At 39.0% G+C, this 24946-nt stretch overlaps 1 protein-coding gene across 3 annotated transcripts in view; it reads right to left on the bottom strand.

Annotated features, from left to right (window-relative positions):
- Positions 1-20482, bottom strand: part of LOC116252475 (uncharacterized) — a 56772-nt gene extending 36290 nt beyond the window's left edge. For all 3 annotated transcript variants that reach the window (XR_004172219.2, XR_004172220.2, XM_031626756.2), the window contains exons 1-4: positions 20357-20482; positions 19581-19661; positions 17196-17316; positions 16998-17092 (exon numbers count right to left, since the gene is read on the bottom strand). Coding sequence is in view for 1 of the 3 variants with exons in the window: in XM_031626756.2 (XP_031482616.1) it covers positions 16998-17092; positions 17196-17316; positions 19581-19661; positions 20357-20380 (321 nt within the window). In the remaining 2 variants the exon portion in view is untranslated. The remainder of the gene's footprint in view (positions 1-16997; positions 17093-17195; positions 17317-19580; positions 19662-20356) is intronic.
- Positions 20483-24946: the final 4464 nt, after the last annotated feature.

The following is a 24946-nucleotide window of genomic DNA, read 5'->3' as shown; positions in this document are numbered from 1 at the left end:
CCGTGGTTATCCCCAAACTCTGTTTCTGCCCTTAATCCCACGATTTGCCCTAAATTCTGTTGCCCTAAATTCTGTTTTTTGCCCTAAATCACACGGTTTGCCCTAATTTACCCTAATTTCTGTCGTGACCTTTAAAACTCTGCCCAAACCGTCTGCTCTAATCCTCTCTTTCAATCATGGACCAGCCGGCTCCCTCTCTTCTATCTTCTAGTTTTCTCTCACAACCCATCTCTCAAAAACTGAACCATAGTAATTATTTGACTTGGAAACGTCAAATTGTCTCATTTATTAAGAGCCATAGACTGTATGGGCACATCGATGGGACTACTCCAGCACCTCCAAAGTATGTTAACCGTGAAGTAAAGAAGACAGTCGTGGGAGATAAAGGTGCTGGGTCATCGGCTGGAAGTGAAATCAGTTTTGAATATGAAACTCTTCCTGAGAGCAATCCAAAATATGAAGTTTGGCTGACTCACGACCAGTCTCTTGTTGCTTATATCACTTCTACCTTGTCAGAAGAGGTATTGGGAGGTATTGATGATGATTTAACTGCCCTAGAGTTGTGGTCTACCCTTGCCACAACATATTCTCAAGTCTCGGAAGCACGTTTTCTACAATTAAGAAGGCAATTTTAGGATATCAAGCGTGGGACGTGTACAGTTTTGGAGTATTTGAATGAAATCAAGAGTGTTAGTGATCAGCTGGCTGCAATTGGACATCCCGTCAGCGACAAGGACAAAGTCCACCAAGCCTTGAGTGGACTGGGAACAGAATTTGATATTTTTTGCACAGCCTTTGAAGTCTTACCTGTTCTCCCATCTTTTGAAGATCTAAAGGCTAAGCTTTTTCAACATGAAGCTAGTCGAGTTCAACGACATAATCTGGTTCCTTCCAACAGCCACAATGTACTGATCACAGGAACTCACGCACTGCAAGGAATTCGCACTCGTTCTTGGACTCCTCATGCAGGCATGGGAAGAGGGATTCTCCCAACACAGCCAAACATGAATACTACCTCTGCCACATCTAGAAGAATTCCGACATGCTTCTATTGCAACAAGAAGGGGCATGTAAAATCAGAATGTTGGCACAATCCTCAAAACAAGAATAGTCAGGTCAGGCGCGAGAACAGGACAGCAGTGGAGTCAGCTCTATCCTCATCTGGATCAAATCCAACTTCAAAGGTTTCAGCAGACGTGCAGCAACTTCTAATGACAGCCTTATCCAAACTTAACTTGAAGCAAAATGAGCAAGGAGAGTGGTATGTGGACTCTGGAGCAGCAACTCACGTTATTGGTGACACAGGTAATTTCTCTAGTGTTTCCCCTTATTTAGATCAAGGCTCAGTAGTTACGGGAGATGGTTCCCATCACACAATATCGCACATTGGAAATGCACAAATATCCATGGGTTCTTCTTCCATTCCATTAAAGAATGTCCTTGTTGTTCCAAGTGTCAAGAAAAATATTATCTCAGTGTCCAAACTTATTGATGATACACACTCCTCTGTTGAATTCACACCATCTTCTGTTTATGTCAAGGATGCTCAAACCAAGAAGACATTCGCTGAGGGCACTCGCAAAGGAGATATGTATGTCCTTGAAGAAGCTCCAAAGCTGTCCAAACCTCACCCTCTAGATTTATGTTCTTCAAGTCATAATGAAGTCAATGTCGCAGAGTATAATAAGCCATCCATTTGGCATGGTCGGTTAGCTCATTGTAGTCAGTCTTTTGTTCGAAGTCTTGTTGCAGACGGGCTCTTAGATAAGTCCAGTCTGAGTTCAGTCAGTGAGTCCAGCATGTGCTCGAGTTGTCATCTTTGTAAGAGCCATGCCCTTCCTTTTCAGTCAATTAAAGAGCTTCAAGGATTTTTGACACCATATATTCTGATGTTTGGGGGCCTGCTCCAATTCCCTCTTCTTCTGGGAGTAGGTACTATGTCATTTTTATAGATTCATATTCCTGACATACTTGGATACACTTCATGAAACACAAATCTGAAGTTTTCCGTTTGTTTACTCAATTTCATGCCTTGGTTCGAAATAAATACTCCAGTAATATTGTGCATTTTCAATGTGATGGTGGTGGTGAATTTATTTCTAATGAATTTACTGAGTATCTACTAGATAATGGGATCACTAGACAGATTTCATGCCCACATACTCCTCAGCAAAATGGAATTGCTGAACGGAAACATAGACATATTGTTGAAAGCGCCGACTGCACCTTTGCCTCCATCAACTTCTTCTTCTCTATCCTCTCTTCTCAATCATTCTTGTTTTCGCCCGGAGAGACACGAACTTCTGAAGATTCTCACACCTCTTCTCTTCCTTCCCGATGGGTCAGAACGACCTCCTTCATACATGATTCCTTTCCCTCTACCTCTTGAGCTATCCACATCTATTCTTAGACTGCTATCATATTCATCATGTTCAACATTTTCATAAGTTTCTTCTTCTTCTTCTTCATCTTCCCAAGGCTCATTATAGCCTACATCTGCCTCTTCCATTTGTTTTTGTATCTTCCTTTGATGTAAAACATGAAGCATATCTAAACATTGCAAACGCACAAATGGAGGCAAAGGTTTGTTTGGTTTTCCAACGCATGGAGCTACATCCTTGGAGGTCTCCACCAAATGGTTTTTCATTCTAATAATCCCTCCTGAAAATGTACTCTCACAAAAGCTACATTTCAGTTTTAACCGGTCATTGTCCTTCACTCTTTCGCACCATTGCCATATAGGATCCATATCTTCACAAAAAAAATGAAAACCTACGGTAAACTTAATAAAAAACAATCGAAAATCTTTCAATCTACGGTAAAAATATATGAATATATGGTAAAAACAAGAGTTTCATACCATATAGAGAAGAAATCAAGAAAATTCCTTTCCTCCCAACAAGAATCAACCACCCATGCACAAATCGACCGTTTAATCGATGATTTCACGGTGAAAATCGATGTTTTCACTGTGAAAATTGATGATCTCCCTCCTTGGACGCACAATTCCCTACATAAGAAATGAAGAAGGGGTGGACGTTTTAAAGAAAAATCGAAAAAGGAAACGTCGGGCACCCCTTTTCAAAATAAGCCTGTATTGCACAATACATGTGATACAGGAACGATACACCCCCCATTTACGATACGGGGGGTGTATCATACCATAAATCATAAACAATACAGTACGATATCATACGATACAGCCCCGTATCGTACGATACGTACAACACTGATATCAGTTAGCCATGCATGTTGCTACAGCTCTTATGACGGGGGTTAGCAGAACAAAGAAGAGTAGCGAGGACTTCCGACAGTTGGTTTTGCACTGAGATGAGCGTCTTGGGCATCTTCCTTTTGGAATTCTTAGACAGTTGTTCCCTGATTTATGTTCTAGTTTAGATATGACTATGATGTCTTGTGATGTATGTTATTTGGCTAAACATGTTAGGGCTTCATACCTTGTTTCTACCAATCGTTCTAATAAAGTTTTTGCTTTGATCCATTCTGATGTGTGGGGGCCTTCAGGAATTCCATCTTGTCATGGTTATAACTTTTATAGATGATAGTTCTCGAAACACCTTTGTATACTTGTTGAAAGACCGTAGTGAAGTGCCCAATGTCATAGAGACTTTCATTGTTCTTGTAGAAACTCAATTTGGAACCTCCATTAAGAACAACCAGAATCGCCCTTTTCTCTGGCTTATTTTGTTCCAACTATACAGAGCAAATAACAATTAGAACACCGAACTCGAAAAAGAAAAGATAAAACTGAAAACCAGCTGGATCAAAACACTAAAAGGAATCCAAGGTATCAGTGAGAGAGAAAAGTTACTTGCAGACTCATCAATATCAAAGAAAAACCAAAAACAAAAAATGAAAAACATAATAGTCACAGTAACAAAGACAGATTACCAATGCATGCAACAATATCTCATGATAAAGCCAGGACAACAAAAGAAAAATGGACAACGGCATGCCAATCGAAAGAAAAATCACCAAAACGAGAAAACGAGAACTAAAAGAAGCTCCACATCACTCACCAATCGAAAAAACGACAATAACAAGAATGCCAAAAGAGAAACGCCTCCGATCAACCCCACAAAATCCAAAACTCGGTACGACCCAAAACTAATACATCTTCTTCTTCTTCTTCTTCTTCCTTCTCTAAAACTCAGTTCGCCGCCTACCGTCGCCGCTCGCCATCAGTTTCTTTTGGTGAAGGTTGAAGACGAAGGACGATGGTTGAAGACGAAGATGATCATCGTTTAAGGGTTTTTCAAAAATTTTAATGTGAATTTGTAAAAAAAAAAAACGTTAAAATGTAAAAGACGTTAAAATTCAAAATCAGACAATTTTAGACTCGGTCACAATTGACCAAGTCCGAAATTGGTCAAAAATGACCGCGGGTGTGTTGACCATACCCGTTGCAGCTAACGCAGCACTCGAAGCCGCAACCATACCGGTACCGGTGTCGTACCGGTTTACATAGCCAAGGAACATAAAGTTCACTTGATTTACCTAAATTTTTCTTCAATTCAGCTGCCTCCTATTTCAATTCTCTCAATGTAGCTTTGTCAAGTTTTGGGCATGGTCTAATTCCTTGAGCATGGATGTGTAAGAAATGTGCTTTAACACGTGTATATGTGTAAGAATCTTCACAAAATACCACAAAACCACGTCTCTCCGTCTGAAAATAAGAGGGATTGAGAATAGAGAATAGAAGGGAAGCAATGAAGGAAAGAATGCCGTCGGCCAATGCAGCCACACGATGCTTGATCTCTATTATTAACATGACCTAATCAAGTTACAACAAAAGGAATAAAACATGAAGTAATTACAAGAGATACCACCGCCTAATGTATTTAGGCGTTAAGTTAGAAAGAAAGTAGATTGGGTCTGAACAGACCCGATCCCTTATACATACAGACTTAACAGCCCCCCTCAAGTTGTGCATGAGATTTTATCATGCACAACTTGTTTTTCAAATCCCAAAAGTGCTGCCCTGTGAGTCCTTTGGTAAAAAGATCCGCTATCTGTTCACTGGTGGAGATATAAGTAGGCAAGATCTCGACTTCTTCAACCTTCTGACGAATGAAGTGTTGATCAATCTCAATGTGTTTGGTACGATTATGCAAAATGGGGTTGTAGGCAATTTTGATTGCGCTTTGATTGTCACATAGTAATGATGACTGAACAATCGGATAATTGAGCTCTCCAAGCAAATGCCGTAACCATGACGCCTCAGCTGTCCCTGCAGCCATTGCTCTATACTCTGCCTCAGTGCTGGATCGTGCAACTACACGCTGCTTTTTACTGCTCCAACAAATGAGATTAGAATCAAGAAAAAGACAGAAACCTGAAACTGAGCGTCGGTCATCGGGATCTCCTGCCCAATCTGCATCAATATAAATATATATGCTATGTCCAAGAGAAACATTGGGGCACTTTGTATAGACCAGTCCATCCCCAAGGGTAGCTTTGAGATACCGTAAGATCCGCTTAGCGGCATCCATATGTCCTTCTGTGGGTGCATGCATAAACTCAGAGATCTGATTTACAGCATATACTATGTCTGGGCGAGTAAAAGTGAGGTATTGTAACATACCAACAATGCTGCGATAGAAGGTAGGATTTGAATAGGCAGCGGTTCCATCAGAGGCAGCCAATTTAGTGTTCAGAACACTAGGAGTAGTTATGGGTTTGCAATTAATCATACCTGCCCTGTCCAAAATATCAAGGGTATATTTATGCTGGGTAAGAGTCAATCGATCATTCGTCCTGTCAAGTTCAACACCCAAGAAGTACCGTAGTTCGCCGAGATCCTTCATCTTGAATTCTTGCTGCAACATACCCTTAACATAAGATATATGTGAAGAAGAATTCCCCGTTATAACAATATCATCTACATATATAAGTGACCAAGTGGTAGCTTCTCCGGTATGATATATAAACAAGGAATGATCGAGAGAACTTCGTAGAAAACCATCTTGTTGTATATGATGAGAAAACCGATCGAACCATGATCTAGAAACTTGCTTCAGCCCATATAAAGACTTGTGTAACTTACAAACTCATTTGTAAGGATCATGAGTAGTATAGCCGAGAGGTTGCTCCATGTATACCTCTTTCTTAAGAATCCCATGAAGAAAAGCATTTTTGACGTCTAACTGGTAAAGAGGCCATCCATATGAGACTGCAAGAGAAATAATCACACGTATTGTGCCCATCTTGATAACAGGACTGAATGTTTCATCATAATCTTCCCCATATTGCTGAGTGAAACCGCGCGCCACAAGACGTGCTTTATGTCGATCAATGTTACCATCTGGCTTATATTTCAGTTTGTAAACCCATTTGGAGCCCACAACATTCTTATCATCTGGACGAGGGACAATCTACCAAGTCTGTCACTCATGCAAGGCTGCCATTTCTTCATTCATAGCTTCAACCGAACATTTTTCCTTACTCGCATGGTGATAGGATTTTGGTTCCACCTTTTTGCTCACTTCTGTCATAAACAATTGAAAATCTAAAGAAAAGTTGTTATAACTCACCCATCGATCAATGGGATGTCGCACACGTTGTGATTGACGTGGGACTGCAGTAGGAGCTGATCGCCTAGAGTACACCAGCCCTGAGAACCGACTATGTATAGGTGGATCATGGTGAGAAGATGAGGGCATGCTGTCCAAGGAACTATTCACAAGTGTCTCGGGCTCATTAACACCTTGCTCCTTGTGCTCAGTCAAACGTTCTGCCCCTTGTTTTAAGATTTCAGCATGTAGCCAAGTGTCATAAACCTCATTTTTATCCTTGAGTGTCATACAAGTAGCCTTGGGATCTTGTAACCTGCTTTCATCAAAAACAACATGCCGTGAAATATGAACATGACCAGTTTTAGGGTTGTAACATCTATAACCCTTGTAATTTTCTGCATACCCTATAAATTTGCACAAAATAGCACGATCTTGAAACTTGTTTCGTAGAGAAACATCAACATGCACATAGTAAACACATCCAAAAACACGCAATTCCTCATAGTATGGCTGCTCTTGATGTAACAGAAAATATGGTGATTGTCCATCAAGCAAAGCCAATGGCAGTCGATTTATAACATGGACAGCCGTATGAAAAGCCTCGGTCCACAATGTCATGGGTAAGTCTGTGTCATGCATCATGCTGAGGGCGCTTTCAACAATATGTCTATGTTTCCTTTCAGCAATTCCGTTTTGCTGAGGAGTATGCGGGCATGAAATTTGTCTAGTGATCTCATTATCTAGTAAGTACTCAGGAAATTCATTAAAAATAAATTTACCACCACCATCACATTGAAAATGCACAATATTACTGGAGTATTTATTCTGAACCAAGGCATGAAATTGAGTGAACAATCGGAAAACTTCTGATTTGTGCTTCATGAAATGGATCCAAGTATATCGGGAATATGAATCAATAAAAATGACATAGTATCTACTCCCAGAAGAAGAAGGAATTGGAGCAGGCCCCCAACCATCAGAATATATGGTGTCAAAAACCTTTGAAGCTCTTTTATTGATTAATTGAAAAGGAAGGGCATGGCTCTTACAGATATGACAACTTGAGCACATGCTGGACTCACTAACTGAACTTATCTAAGAGTCCGTCTGCAACAAGACTTTGAACAAAAGACTGACTACAATAAGCTAACCGACCATACCAAATGGATGGCTTATTACACTCTGCGACATTGACTTCACTATGACTTGGAAAACATGAATCTGAAGAGTGAGGTTTTGACAACTGTGGAGCTCCTTCAAGGACATACATATTTCCTTTGCGAGTGCCCTCAGCGAATGTCTTCTTGGTTCGAGCATCCTTGACATAAACAGAAGACGGTGTGAATTCAACAAAGGAGTGAGTATCATCAATAAGATTAGACACTGAGATAATATTTTTCTTGACACTTGGAACAACAAGGACATTCTTTAACAGAATGGAAGAAGAGCCCATAGATATTTGTGCATTTTCAATGTGCGATATTGTGTGATGGGAACCATCTCCCGTGACAACTGAGCCTTGATCTAAATAAGGGAAAACGCTAGAGAGATTACTTGTGTCATCAGTAACATGGGTTGCTGCTCCAGAGTCCACATACCACTGTCCTTGCTCGTTTTGTTTCAAGTGGAGCTTAGATAGGGCTGTCATGAGAAGTTGCTGCACGTCTGCTGAAACATTTGATGTCTGATTTGAGCCAGATGATGATGAAGCTAACCCTACTGCTGCCTTGTTCTCACGCCTAACCTGATTATTTTTGTTCTGAGGGTTGTGCCAACATTCTGATTTTACATGCCCCCTCTTGTTGCAATAGAAACAAGTTGGAACCCTTCTAGATGTGGCAGAGGTAGTATTCATGCCTGGTGGTGTTGGGAGAATCCCTCTTCCCGTTCCTGCCTGAGAAGTCCAAGGACGAGTGCGATTCCGTTGCAGTGCATGTGTCCCTGTGATCAGTACATTGTGGCTGTTGGAAGGAATCAAATTCTGTCGCTGAACACGACTAGCTTCGTATTGAAAAAGCTTGGCCTTCAGATCTTCAAAAGATGGGAGAATAGGTAGGACTTCCAAGGCTGTGCAGAAAAATTTTGTTCCCAGTCCACTCAAGGCTTGTTGAACTTTGTCCTTGTCGCTGACGGGATGTCCAATTGCAGCAAGCTGATCACTAACACTCTTGATTTCATTCAAGTATTCCAAAATTGTACGCGTCCCATGCTTGATGTCCTGAAATTGCCTTCTTAATTGTAGAAAACATGCTTCCGAGACTTGAGAATATGTTGTGGCAAGGGTAGACCACAACTCTAGGGCAGTTAAATCATCATCAATACCTCCCAATACCTCCTCTGACAAGGTAGAAGTGATATAAGCAACAAGAGACTGGTCGTGAGCCAGCCAAACTTCATATTCGGGATTGTTCTCAGTAAGAGTTTCATATTCAAAACTAATTTCACCTTTATCTCCCATGACTGTCTTCTTTACTTCACGGTCAATATACTTTGGAGGTGCTGGAGTAGTCCCATCGATGTGCCCATACAGTCTATGGCTTTTAATAAATGGGACAATTTGACGTTTCCAAGTCAAATAATTACTATGGTTCAGTTTTTGAGAGATGAGTTGGGAGAGAAAACTGGAGGATAGAAGAGAAGGGGTCGGCTGATCCATGACTGAATAGAGAGGAGTAGTGCAGGCGATTTGGGCAGAATTTAAAAGCAACGACAGAAATTAGGGCAAATTGTAGCAACGAAATTAGGGCAATTCTTGGGATTTAGGGCAGAATTTAAAAGCCACGATAGAAATTAGGGCAAATCGTGGGATTTAGGGCAGAAACAGAAATTAGGAATAATCATGGCAGAAAATAGGATTTAGGGCAGATTACATCAAACTGAAATCACTCACCGGAGGACGATGCAACTTGGCTCTGATACCATGTAAGAATCTTCACAAAATACCACAAAACCACGTCTCTCCGTCTGAAAATAAGAGGGATTGAGAATAGAGAATAGAAGGGAAGCAATGAAGGAAAGAATGTCGTCGGCCAATGCAGCCACACGATGCTTGATCTCTATTATTAACATGACCTAATCAGGTTACAACAAAAGGAATAAAACATGAAGTAATTACAAGAGATACCACCGCCTAATGTATTTAGGCGTTAAGTTAGAAAGAAAGTGGATCGGGTCTGAACAGACCCAATCCCTTATACATACAAACTTAACAATATGAACTTGTGAATCGTCCATTGCAGAGCTTACATTCGAATTGTATATTGCCTTCATCACCGGGAGTTTTTTCTCCTTTTGATACAAGTCTCCAAAGTGGTTGAGACCGATCTGTGGTTTCACTTGAATCAATATTGACACTACTACTAGAATTTACTAACATAGAAGCACTTGAAATTGCTTTTCCCTTGTCAGCCATTACATCTGAAAAGCGAGAAATGAAAAGGAAACATGAATATGAGCAGGTATCATGAGTGATTTAAGGGAGGAAGTATATATGGAACAACCTCCAGGATACACGAAAGGAGACTCTCATGCATGGGTTTGCAAACTAAGAAAATCTATTTATGGACTTAAACAGGCCTCACGTTCGTGGTTTGACAGTTTCTCTTGCAAGATTCAAGAATGTGGTTTTCGGAGATGTCCTCTAGATCACTCTCTTTTCATTTATCGAAAGGAAAACATATTTACTTTACTTCTTATATATGTTGATGATATTGTTATCACAGGCAATTCAGAAAAACACATAGAAGAAGCTAAAGTTTTGATGATGCAAAACTTCAAAATGAAAGAGCTTGGTGATTTACGATTCTTTCTTGGAGTGGAGATTGATAGGCACAATAATCGCCTCACATTGACACAACAGAAATACAGGTTGGATTTGTTGAAAAAGTCAGGTATGTCTGATTGTAAGCCTGTTGGAACTCCTAGTGTTCTAAATCAAAGACTAAGTGCTCAAGATGGGGAGTTATATGAAGATCCTACGCAATATCGAAGTATTGTTGGGGCACTTCAATATCTTACATTTACTAGACCAGATATTATATATGCTGTGAATCAAGTATCCCAATTTATGCATGCACCTAGAGATACTCACATGGATGCTGTCAAAAGAATATTAAGATATCTTAAAGGGACAGCAGGAGATGGCTTAGTTTATGGTAAGAGTGAAAATAAAACTACTGGACATCAACTTATGACATTCACAGATGCAGATTGGGCTGGAGATCCCGATCAAAGAAAGTCCATTTCTGGTTTTTGTATTTTCATTGGACGTAATCTTGTGTCTTGGAGTTGTCGAAAGCAAAAGGCAGTAGCAAGATCCAGCACTGAAGCTGAATACAGATGCATGGCTGCAGGTACTGCTGAAGTTACATGGGTTAGACATTTGCTAGAAGACATTGGAGAAAAGATTAAAACATCAATGTTAATGTGCGATAATCAAAGCGCTATTAACATTGCCTTTAATCTCGTACAACATGGTCGAACAAAGCACATTGAGATTGATCAACACTTTGTTAGACAAAAGGTGGAAGACAAGGAAATTCAGCCTATTTATGTTCGTACAGATGAACAAGTTGCAGACTTATTTACAAAAGGATTAACAAAGGAACGATTCTGGTTTCTAAAAGGCAAGTTGTACATGGTGCAAAACCATGCACAACTTGAGGGAGGGTGTTAAAATATAAATCCTTCACCAGCACGTTGAAGAGGAGTCTCTTAGGATTCCACCTCCTTGTAGAATGTGTTAAAATATTTAATGTCCTTGTAACATGTGAAGAGTCTCCTAGGATTCTATGTTATAGTTAATATCCTTGTTATATGGGAAGTCTCCTAGGATTCTATGTTGTAGTTAATATCCTTGTAATATGTGAAGTCTCTTAGGTTTCTATGATGTAATTAATGTCCTTGGAGCTTGTGAAATCTCCTAGGATTCTACGATTGGAGACTCTTAGAATTCTGAAAATGAGATTATAAATAGAGGCCGTGCAAACCATTTTGGCTACGGCTTCTTCTCCTCAGTTTCTTCTTGTTTTCATTCTCTCTCTCTCTCTCTCTCTCTCTCTCTCTCTCTATCTATCTTCCTGCGTGAGTGCTGTTTTCGGGTTACAGATATTGGTGCTACATTTCTATCAAATATTAACTTAAAAGTTAAATCATATTTTGATTTTGTTGCAACTTGCAGTTCAGGATCATCCAAGTACTGGGATGTTAATCCAGAGGACATTGACTTGGACCTTGAAGGGGAACATGATTTGCATGCTCTTAATATGGACCTTACAGAACCTGTTGCTCCTTCTAATCTTGATGATGTGACTGAGGAGAATGAGATTCAAGAACGCTGATGTATTTTGTATGTTAATTATGCGACTGAAGAGAATGAGATCAAGACTGATAAATTTTGGATCATGATTTATGAATATGTTATTCTGTTTGTAATTTTTTGATATATATATGTGTGAATGTGTTATTCTGTTTGAAATTTTTTGACACACACACACGCACACATATATATATATAGATATGTGTGTGTGTGTGTGTGCATGCATGTGTGTGTACGGCCGTACCCCCGCACTCAAGTTTTTTGAAAATGATCCGTACCCGTACCTATGTGACATAGACAATACATTGTTTTAACATCAACTCTACCAACCAACAAAAAAAAATATTCAGGTCTGACAACTTCCATGAGAAAAAGTCCAGATCTGAACTATTTGGACAAATCACCAATATCTTCCTCTACTAACCAAGAGCGCAAAGACGTCACCAACACAAGTTCACCATTTTCATCTCAGCAACACCATCTTCAATTCAATTTTCCTGGCATCCTTTCAGCAGACAACACTTATCCAGACTGGTCGAAACTTTTACATATCATCTACGACCTCAACATGACATCAATCTAAGGTTTTCAGCAAAACCCTAGATCGTACTAAGGAACCACAAACCGAATGTGGCGACCAAGATGATCAAAACAAGAAATAAGGAGAGAAGGAAGATGAAGAAGAAGAGGATTTAGGCTTCAAAAACTGCCAAGAGATTCTGGATCTAATACCATGTTGAAGTAACATTTAGAGTAGAAGAAGAAGAAGACATGAGAGAGAGAGAGAGCGAGAGAGAGAGAGAGATGGAGAGAAACTATAGGAATGATTTACCCTAATCCTCTCTTAAAAGAGATATAGGGTCAGCAATGGGAATTAGATAGAGTCCACGAAAAAAAAAAAAAGTTCTTAAACACTCCCATCGAGAACAATAAGTTTCCCAAAAAAACCCTTCTTACTAATTCCTAATACTTCTCAACATCCCAGTCCATTACGACGGATAGGATTCACTACTTCTCAACATCCCAGACCACACTAGACTTAAGTACAATGTATCATCCACAAACAGATGGACTAGCAAAGGCAGCCAACCATGTTTCAAAGACTTAAGACTTACTTGTGTTGCTATGAAAGACTCCAGCTCTATAATTGGACAGAGTATCCCTTGGGCTGACTTCACTTATAATACCACTTCAAACTCGGACACCAGAGTCTCCTATGTCAAGTGGTTTATGGCAAGCCCCCACCAGATTTATGCTAATTCAATCCAGTCCAACCAGCTTAACGAAGTTGACATGCAATTGTTGAGTACAGACAAAACATTGGAGATGATCAAGGGAAGACTTGCAGCAACAACATAACAAACACATGCGAGATGAAGAATCTCAAGTGGGGGATATGGTGTATCTCAAAAAATCTCCATATTACTTTGATGTTTGCTTGACTTATTTCTGACTTATTGATGCAATGTCGCCTTGGCCCGCATCCATCTTATCACCCCTTGGCTCTGCTGCCATCGACCACACCCAATGCTAGACAACGCTCTCATGGAGGCTATTCAATAGGACATCGGCAAGGGCCCAAGCCCTCCGGGAATCTCTTCCCGCTTCCACCATCTCCATCACCAATCTCAGTGTCAAGAGGAGACCAAGTCCATGCCACAGTCCTCAGCATGTAGCCACCAATGTGCTGCCACATAGTAAGGCCACAATTGGTAGCCAGTGCCCACTCTCGCTTGCCCCAGAGTTTGCAAAGCAAGAGCTCGGCCTAAAGCCTAGCATATTACCCAGGCTCGAGCCACCTTGAGCCCTACAAAAGGGCAGTCAGCCGCCCAATCCATTGGCCACACCTTCGGCAGAGCCACATGTGCACCAGGGCGGGTCCACCTTACTCCAAAGTATGGTAGGCTCACTCTTCCACATGGCAGGCACATGCTAGACACACACCTGCATCCGCATGGACTGCCACTTCATTAGGAGGCCAGGTGTGCACCCATAACTGTCGAACACCTGCGCGCCACCTTACAAGAGTGAGCCCCGCTCAGCGCCAAGCAGGCACCAGCCCATTTGCTTGCCTTTCACCTCTGCTCTATTTCTGGCAAGCCCCTAAAAAGGTGCTACCCAGCTCAAACCGGCCAATGGGAAGGCCAAATCTAGCTTTTTTCTATTCGCCACCTCAATCTAGCCAATGAGGATGCGTTATTTGAATTTGTTTCGTTTTTATTGGTTGTTTCGTCCTTGTATTGTGTGTCCCCCACTCCCCCTCTATAAAAGGTGTTGAACCTTGTCTATTGGGATTATGAAGAAAACAAAAGTAAGTCTTTTTAGTGTTTCACTCCCCCCCCCCTTTCTCCCTTTTCCCTTGCACATCCTTGGAAGTGTGCCGTAGTGTAGGTGCCTCTCTAAAAGCTGCCCCTCTCCCACTTTGTCACAATCTCGCTGGCCACCGACTTTTCAGTCTTTGTTGGGCAACCTACCCCTAGTCGACAGGCTCTCCTCTACAAAAGGAGAACGTGCACAACCCAGGACCCTCGCGTAGAAGGCATCTCCCGGTTGCAATCCATAACTGCTGGCAACCTTTCATGCATTGCTCTCTTTGGTGAGCGTTCGAACCAAAGCCACCAATGGCCGTCAGCACACGATTCATCCGGCAGCCATTTTCCCAAAGCCAAGATCCCATTCTGCAGAAATTCAGAGTCAAGCGTCATCTTTCTTGGCAGATTTCCCCAATCAAACGACGTCGGATCATCGTGTGCCTATAGTGGTTGGAAAATTGAAATTATCTTTCCAACAAGCTATTACAAGGTTCAATAAAAGTTTGGATGAGAGAGCTATCATCGATTACTCTGTCTGACCGCGCACTGGCCAGAACCTGTCTTTGCGCATGCCACATGTTCGACACTCAGCCCGCCGACTTCCAACGGCCATAACTCCCTCTCCCATACTTGGATCGTGCTGAAATTTTGGTGTGAGCTTATAATTAAAAGATCTTCCAACCCAAAAGGCATGGCAGAGCAAAGTTGCCATTTTCGAGGTGTGGCTGTGTCCAAGCATAGCTGCACGGCAGCCCTGCTGCCCTTGGCCGAGCTTCACCCTGGGGTCCTAGAAGCAGGCCTAGACCAAGCTCGCATCAAACATGTGATCAAGTCATTGTACAACCTTTTCATATTTTAATGACCAGTTACATTTCCTTCTTTTTTCTCTACAAACAATAATTAATAAAACCTGGCCCAGGTCAGTAACTGTTGGCCTATCAATTCACAAGTCAAGAATGGACAAATCGAGTATTGAGTCACGATGTTTAAAACATTGGTTTGAGTTGCATGTATTTGCTGTGTTTCACAAAAGACCAGACCCTTTCTGAATCACCTATATCACCCGAGTTCGGGGTGTGGGTGAGGATGCAGTAATTTTCAAACAAACTTAGGTGCAGCAACAAGGATATATATATCTATATATACAAATCATAGTTACAAAAAACATGTTTTTTTCCAAAATATGCAACAAATAAATTAGCCATATAAAACTTTTAAAAAACGCTGTTTTTTAAAAAAACATTAAAATAAAAAACACAAAAAAAGCTTTTTCCTTTTTTTCATTTTCACGTTTTCTTTTAATGCCAAACTGTTTGTTTTCATTTTCAAATTTTTATTTGTTGCAAATTACTTATTTTTTTATGTTGGTGTTATTAGTTTTTGACTTATTTTATTTTTCCTCATTTTTAGCTTTTTAAATATTTTATTAAAAAATTACCATATTTTCCCCTTTTTTCTAGCTCACTGTATTATACGAAGAAAAACCTTGCCGAGTTGCCGTTTAAAACCCGAGATAGTTTTTTGTGACTATGATACAAATATATAGTCAATTAATTTAATAGCCTTATTTATCCATATTTACATTTTAGTTGTTATAAACATTTGTACTTGAGCTAGTTTAGTCAGGTGTGCATCTAGGAGCCAAGCCAGAAAGTTTTGGTTAAGGGGTAATAATATTTAAGTTTTAGATTTTCAAAGGGCAGCAATATGGAAATAACAAAAATAGCCATGAGGTAGCAATGCATAAACATTTTTTGTGTCCATGGAGGTAACTGCCCACACCTGCCTCTGTCACTGTGTTCTGTCACTATGTGCATCTAAAATAGTTAGTTTTTGGCCTAGTTCAGCTGACCGCAATGGACATGCCATGTGGAGCCACACCAGCACCCGACTCATGGCAACACGAGTGCAGGAGCTCTTTAGAAGCACTATTCTTAGCCATTTCTTATTCAGAATTACATGTAGTCCTTTGAGACAGCACAAATAGGGAAAGAAATCCTCATTCAAATCCTCATTCAATATGAACAATGTAGTCAGCAACAGGGTAAGGTATTATTCCAATTTTATGAAATGTCTCCAACTAGACAACAACAAGGTAAGGCAAGTTCATCCTAGGTCTAGACAAAGTGGTGTGTCTCCTCCAAAGAACACATTTGATAGCCATGGTGGAGATAACCACCAGCAGCTATTAAATCAGATAGCCATCCGAGAAAAATAAATTGAAGTTGAAATGAAATCTCTAAGAAGCAATGTTGAAGTTCATATAATTGTCATGTGACCCGGTGTTCTATACATTGGCCCCATCTACTGATGTCACCTGCATCACCTACTTCATCTACTAGAAAAGATAGATAGCCAATAACATGACATGGCACATTTTGAGAAAGTGCTTATTAAACCTTTGCAGATGCCTCAACCAACTAATCTCCACGTGTTCATGACGAAATTATCCACCACAAAGTAAAATGACCAAAGGCCAATCTCATTCCATGGGCTTTTCATATAGAGAGTGGATCTATGTTGCTTGTAAGATGTAAGTTGTATGCATGCCTGAGTCATGCTACAATGGACACATCATATCCTTCAATTCCAATATGCTTAAAGTAGTAAAATGTGCCAAGTACCAGCCCGTTTTTCCAATGTCCTAAGTATGGAGATCACTCCAAGTCCATTCCTAACAACTCCCAACAATGTAGAAGTGTGAAGTTTACTCAAGCACTAGCAATAACCCCCAGATATATAATGAGTTGAAAATCTTCTATTAATATTTCCAAGATATTTTGCTATATTCAACAGTGAAAAGGAGAACATCTTTGTAGTCAGCAATCTTACTGGAGAAGAGCACGCTGGACAGATATATCCTGCAGGAGCAGTATTAGGAGGAAATTTCTGTATATGGGATACCAAGCAGCTTGTGTGAATAACATCTGAGATGAACAGAAGTATTGCCCCAAAAAAGAAAGATATTGAGTCAGTAAAAAAATGCATATAGAGTCTAAAGCATCTTTCCATTGTAGCAACAGAACATACGCAAGCAGCCAAGCCGGGTAGTTTGACAATCTGATGCATCATCTAGAACTGCCCGGCACATGCAGCAGGTTGGTGGCCAATCATATTCACCATCTATGACCCATTCAGAATAAGCACGTACCTTTGATAATGAAAGAGAATAAGGAAACCAGTTAAAAGCCATAGCCAATTAGGAAGCCACAGGAAAGTTGCTGAAAAGAATATCAAATTGCAGCATAATGTTTAACATCTTTGTTGAGGTTCACTAAATAAATAGTAAGCTATTGTTTTGACTATACACTTTCCAGAAAATAACTAATCTCACCAAATAAAAACCATTCTTCATAAGTGGACAAGGGGATGAAGAGGAAAAAAATGGAGAACCTAGTCAATTAGAAAGATTGTACCACTGTAACCTCGTAACCAGTAACCATCTATACATTTTTCAAATGAATAATCTGAAGATTCACATAGCAATAAAACTTAATGGGATCTAGTCACTGTTGACTCTTCACATTTTGGAAACAAAAAGCTAGTTTCATATTTCATCCTTTGATCCTTTTATTCTTAAAATATAAGCATGCTTAGCCATTGTGTTATAGTGCAGAAGGAGGTAAGTGTTTGTAAGTATTGAGATTGTAATCATTGTATATTTTTATTGTAAAATCCAGTCATAGATTTACTTGACTCACATCCAAGGGTACTCCATTAATGCATATCAGTACCCATAAAGTTGAGGCAGATGGTTTAGGAGCTGGGTAAATCTAGGTCAACAAGAGCCCCACTTGCCCATCACATGATGGATTGTCCAAGGTATTTATACCTTGCAGTAGATATTATGCATGTGGATTTTGTGGTAGCTTTCTCAATCTTTTTATCATTGGTTCTGTATGTGAGTGACATGAATTCTGCATAATCAGATCCAGATTCAGGTCAAACTTCACAAGATCCACATCCATATCATATCTATTTTCCATAAGGATCTTTGTCTTGAAAAGGAAGCAGTTCAGTAACATATGATATTATTTCAATATCACCCTGCAATCTTTGGTCCCCATACCTGAAGATATAAGTAGGTGAAACAAACTACTCAGGAAACTTAAAAAATAGCTTATTAAATCGAATGCATAATAGTCCAAATCCTGAAAGGCGAAAGTTAAATCAGCATATGCTTAGAAGAAAAATAGTTTCAAAATGCGTTCTAAAAGTTGCACTTGTAAAGATTTGAACTTACCAGAAGATTTGTTTATGTAGAGAAGTTTAAATTCTGTTTATGCAGGCAAAGATTATCTCAATTGTAATTGGGTTAGGCTTCAGTTAGTTGACTAGCCCCTAACCTCTAAGTAGTTAGGGACCATTTCAGAAACTAATTTTTGGTCAACTAGTTGTTGATTTGATCCTTCAACTATTAACTTCTTTTGTTTATGCTACTTTCCTTTTTTCTAGATAAAAAAAATTTAGAAAGTTAAATTTCTGTTAGGATATAAACTGTGTTTTGTCTTTGCCAAACCTTTAGGCCTTAGGAAAATACAAACCTACCATAAGGTAAAAATGTACTCTCTTCTTACTTTTTGGAGTTTTAGGTAGCCCTCGTGTCCAGTGACATCGCAAACTATAATTTTAAAGATGCACCTAAATTAAATATAAATATTTATTAAATTATACGAAAAGAAAATACTGGTAACACTGGTAACCTTAATAGAATGTTTTTCTCGCTCTCCTAATTACCCACCTAACCTTTCACGTGTAATACATTTATGCTTATCTGTGTATGTGGTTTTTTCCGTTTTATATAGATGTATAATATATAGAACTATATATATATATATATATATATATATATGCACACACACATTTGTGTCTTTTTAGTAACTTGATCAACCTGTATCCAACTTTGACTTTAACAACGGCATTATGCTCTTTTTTCTTGATTTTTCCTGACTTTTCTTCTTCTTCTTTTTTTAATTCATTAACATTTAACACTAAAAAAATACAATTTTTCACGATACCGTAAAATACATATCTAACTATTGATCCGACCGACAAAGGACATGGTATGCACTTTATAACATTGCCACTAAGCTCTCGCTTCCTATGATAACAATCAGAAATACAGAATGAAGTTCAATACATTTGCCTCTATAAGTCCAACAATAAGTCAAACAACTACATTGCATACATTATATTGAATAAATGGGAATATAGAACGTTAACCACTGTATACTCAACAATGAGTTAAACAAATGTATTGCATAAATTACATTGAATAAATAGAAATGATTTTATGGCATGAATATAAGTACATATCAATCAAAACATACTACTTGTGAAGAAGAAACGTTCAAATTAACCTCCTAAATTTGATGCCATGAAAACAGAACAGAGCTAAGGAAACTGATAATTTACCACGCATATCTGGTGCTCCTGGAAACAAATGCATTCACCGCAAACAGGAACTTTATGTACGAAACAATAGAGCTTTGTTGCCTACATGCACAAGTTTCACAAATGTCATCGATCTTATTTAAGGTTTGTAGAACAAATATATTTGCCAAAGGCAAACATCTGAGTACATTTTGACAGAAAGAAGAAGAGTGTACCTAATAGATCTCACGTATTGATTCTTCCATAACTTGAGAACCCATCGAGAAAACTTAAGCATTTAAAGCTACCAAAGAAGAACCGGATCGGAGGTAGTGGCCCACCCTTCCCGCACGCAGAAAAAATTGAAAGATAAGTTGTCCAAGAAATCCAACACATTAATTAAAAAAACGCTTTGTAAAACAAATTTCAACGCGATATGACCTCAATTACAAAACAAATTTCAACGCAATATGACCTCAATTACGGTTGGTAAGAAATATCACAATATGAATTCAAAAACAGAAGAGAAATCTCAAGCGAGAACACGATAGGAAGCTGAAGATTTCGGCCCAAACAACCAAAAAAACTAAGCGCTGAGCGGCCAAAGCATTCACCCTCGCTCATTACATTGTGTCGCGGAACAACATTAAAATATACGAACAGAGATCTGAAACTGAACAAACGAACAGGACGAGATCTACAACAGAATTGGACCGCAAAATTCAACGAAGTAAAAACAGTACCAACGATCCCCCGTTGCTGCAATTAACGGAAAAGGCGAACAAATTCGCCCAAAAGAATGTTCGAGACGAGCATACCTTCCGGCATTTGCAGACGACCATTGTACCGGCCGGCGGTTTCTCAGAGTGAGGTCTGGATGGCGCGAGCGGTCGGCAGGGTGGGAGAGAAAGCACGGCATATGTGCCCAGCAGGTCAAAAACGTAGACACGGTAAATGTATATGTATACGACGCGAGTGATGGATCCTCTTTGTTGGGTCCCTTTTGTTAGGTCCAGATCCAGAATTTGTATGAAGGTTAGCTTTCCCTAAACTGGTTCGATTCGAGTTGGAAGTGTCTGAGTATGCAGGACGAATATTTCATTGAAAGTCTCTGAATAAATCTGATTTAAATCAAATCAAGTGTCTGATCGATCCACTCAATTAAAAGAAAATAGGTATCAGAAAAAAATTGGTATCTGGTCCCATAAATCAGGCCAAAACTCAAAGTTAAAGAAATGATATTCGATTGAATTTGGATTGACATTCGTATTTAAGCAAAATATCGTATCAGATTCAGATCAGATTATGAAATTTCCTACAGCAATGACCATAAATTTTGAAAATTATTTCCCAATATATCATAATATGGTTCAGATTTGGTTCAAACGTCGGATTTTGATGCAAATGTGAATCTTAAAACTCAAATTCGGATCACATTTTGATTTTGAATTCAGAACAGGATTCAATTATAGGTGTACATTTCTCTTCCTTCTTATTTGAATTCGAATATATGTAGGTCCAAAACGGCAGTATGGTAAATCGTACATGCACTTTAGATCTGATTCATTGCAACCTTATATTTGATCAGTGGCAAGCAGTCTGAGTAGTAGAATCTTGTGTTGGTCTGAACCATTATGTCAAGGGGAGTGCATAATATTGTGTATCTGTCAAAGATTGGATATTGACCAGATAATAACTCATGTTGGACCAAGTAGTACTTAGGTTGGATACAAAAAGAAGAGGTGTACCCTTTTTGTTTCTTTGATGAAGAGCTCTGAAATTGTTTCTTATCTGTCTCTGTCTAGCATGTATGTGCCTAGCACCTACCAAATTTTCGGAGACCTGTTGGTTGGAAAAATGAAAAAGTGTAGGCCGGTATGATCATGGAACTTCAAATGTTGAAACCAGATACGAATCTGACATAAAATGTCAGGACCATCCAATTCTAGCAAGGCTTGTCGATGGGTAGGTTATGGATCCGGACCTGCATAGAATTTGTTCGAGTTCTTAAGGAAGAAGCCCGATTGAGCACCAGGTCCAATTCATACATAGTTCAGCTGGAAATGATTAATGAAATTTCACGCAAGAATAATTCAGAACTTGTCCAAGTAATATATCTGTAGTTTACCAATTTGGGCTGGCCATATTCACATTGTCTTTACCATGAGCTTTTCCGTATTGTATAGAGGTCGTCGGAGTCTGGATCCAGTACCAGTAGCCCACGCTTTTTTCTTTTCAAATGAATCAATAAAACTTTTTCCTTTTCATTTAATTTTCATAGCGCACTCACCGCGCAGTCGACTTTTTTTTTTAGAAGTATGACATCCGACAATTTGTTGTGCTCTAAATTAATAGGTAAGAACCATAGCACGTGCAAATTTAAAATCTGGTTCTTAGCTTTCAAGATCTTCAAAATTTTGGTTATTTGTGTTTAAATAGGTGTAGGGAGTGTTCGGATGGCACCCCAAAACCAGGTTTTTGAAGTGGTTGGGTGTCATCAAAACTGGGTGGTTTTGACAAAACCTGATTTCAGAAAAAGCAACAAAAAACTTGGCCTCTTTAGGCTATTAAAAAACCAGGTTTTGAATATATTATTAAAAAAAAAGAAAACAAAGTTTTTAGAACTCATTAAAAAACTTGGTTTTCTTAAAAACCAAATTTTCAAAAAACTGGATTAGATGACCAAACACTCCCGTAATGTTTGTTTGGTAAAATTAAAAAATCCAGCCAAAAATATTTCTTCGACCTATGCAATTTGGTAGATGAAGTTACAAAGAGCTGCCCAACAGATGGGCGTGACAAATAGGGGTCTCTAACCTTTGACAGACTTCGAATGGATGTCCTTCTTTTCCAACAAATTCAGAAAAAGGTACCACCTCTCTTTAAAAAGTTTTAAAAAATTTAGAAAGATTAACATACCCACTTATTGTTGGCATTTGAAAAGTACTAGGGAAAAAAAAAAAGATCGTCGCCAACGGAGGGCAGTCCTCACTAGAAAGTATGGGTCAAGTGAATCCAATCCAAATCTGTCTTTGAATTAACAACTAAATTTGATCTGAAATTTAATTCACATGTTTATATAGTTGGCTTTCTAAATCCATGAATACTAAGGAAAATCCGAATTTGTGGAAAGAGGAACAAAAAGCTTATTTTAAAGTGCCAACCATTCAACCATCATTCACTCTCATTTGGCACATATTACATAAGAAATACTATTATATAGAAAATGCTTGCATGGGCAGTGTAACGACCCAATCCATTCCCATACCTGGTTCAAGCTCTTAGTTTGATGGATTTCAACTTGCCTCTTATTAGTTTATGCTCCAAGTCAAAAAGGAATATGAACCATGACAACCAATCATTTAACCAACACCCATATAGGCCTCTCAAGGTTCCTTGTAATGTTAAATATGAGACAAAACTTTCACATTTTGGTGTTACCATCCACCCTCTTTAATGCACACAAATCTGTGCATGTAGGACCCTAGGTTCGATTGTTGGATCGGCTTTAATACTACTGCAAAGTTTTAGTTCACTCACACACTGAACTTGAGCTCTTCGTTCGATGGATCCAACCTACCCCTTACCCGCTTCAGTTTCAACTCCAACTCAACTAGGAACTCTGACAACTAATAACTTTGTCAGCCCTCTTATGGACCTCTCAAGATTCTTCCTAATCTTACAAGGAGGCTAAACTTTTACAATGGGGCGTTACAATAAGAAAATCTTTTGCAATATTTAAACGAACATCTGTTTCCCATGAGTCATATTTATTTTGTTGTTGGCTCCACGATCCTTCTATTGTCCATTTTATACTTCCTCTTTGTCGATGTAAATTGAATCACTAAGAGGAAGCATTGACGAGCTGAAGTATGCATTGAAAAACGTGGAGTATTGAATCCGTTTCTTTTTTAAAACAAGTGTGAAGAGAAGGCAAGTGTCACTAGCAATCAATGATGGCATTCTCACTTTCATGTGGAAAGAGCTTCAGTGACGCACTTACAAAGCCACAAAGCAATTTTTGGTGGCATTTATTTCATGCCATGGCAGATTAACAACTACATTTAGGAACACTACTAAAAATCCTTTAAGCCCTGTTTGGTTGGAGGAAAAGGGAATGAAACAACAATCAATCCTTTGTTTGGTTGATTAATTAAAAGAAGAGAAAAGAAATGAAAGCAAAAAGTTTGTTTGGTTGGAAAGGGAGGGAAAGGAAAGGGACCTCTAATGTAAATCTAATTCCTCAAAAATTAGAGGGATTAGGAAGGAAATGAAAAGTCTATCCCTTTTTACCGTGTATACCCTTTCTTCCTGCCCGCAGAAGAGACATCAACTGACCTTGTTTGGCTCTTTCTCTCCCTCCTTGCCGCTGGTCAAGACTCCGATGGTTGTCGTGCCTGCCTCTCTCTCCCTTCCACTGCTCGAGACTTGGATGGTATTTCACAACGACCCTTTTACCAAAATCAAGTTTTTGTCATTTTTATGTCATCCAATTAGTGCACCTGAAAATTGTTTGATTGATATAAATTTTTATCATATTTATTACTATAGAATGAAATGTTGAGTGGAAGTGTGATTCCTCTTTTATTGAACCAGGAAATCAAATTAAAGATATTTTATTTGAATGATAAATTTTTGAATCTTAGGAGTTAATTTGTAAGTATTAGCAATTCTATCCTTTCATTTCCTTTCTATCCAAACACACTTTATAATGACCTCTTCCCTTTCCTTTCCTTTCCTTTTCATTTCATTCCTTTCTCATTCCCTTTTTCTCCCTTTCCTTTCCATCCCTCCTTTCCCTCTATCCAAACAAAGCGTTAATGACTATCTGACCACCCATGAAACATCAACTATGCACAAAGAAGGTGTCACTAAAAACCCCTCTGTGGTATTACTCCAATGCCTTGAAAAGATTCACTATCGCATAAGCACGTTGTCACTAAAAACCTTTCAATAAAATTTTGCAAGAGCCATACATGGTCCTCATTTATGGCATTTGGAAATTTTGCCATGGAAAGGAATCACCGTCTAGACTTTCTCTAGTGTTTCCAATGCCGCGGTTTGTTCTCCACCGAAAGACTTCAGTGGCACATTTAATGTCACACATTGTTATGATAAATGAAAATCACGATCAAATCTCTCGTGATATGCCTGACAAAATTAGTGATGAACATGATAAAAAAAGAAAAGATATGCTTGCCATATCAAATGCTGAAAATCAGCAATTCTGTAGGCAGCCATATCTACTCAAATGTAATCGAACGTAAATAAATAGTGGAACCTGCATCTCTCAAATTCATTGAGAGAAATTGCAGAGTCGTGGATGTAAGCATAAAATTGAATCATGTTAAAATCGTTGTTCTTCTTTGAGTCACTTTCTCCTTCGTTTCTCTTTGAATTTTAACATG

This window comes from Nymphaea colorata, chromosome 4, assembly GCF_008831285.2.
Source record: "Nymphaea colorata isolate Beijing-Zhang1983 chromosome 4, ASM883128v2, whole genome shotgun sequence".
NCBI classification, from domain to species: Eukaryota; Viridiplantae; Streptophyta; class Magnoliopsida; order Nymphaeales; family Nymphaeaceae; genus Nymphaea; species Nymphaea colorata.
This window is presented reverse-complemented; position numbering and strand designations above follow the sequence as displayed.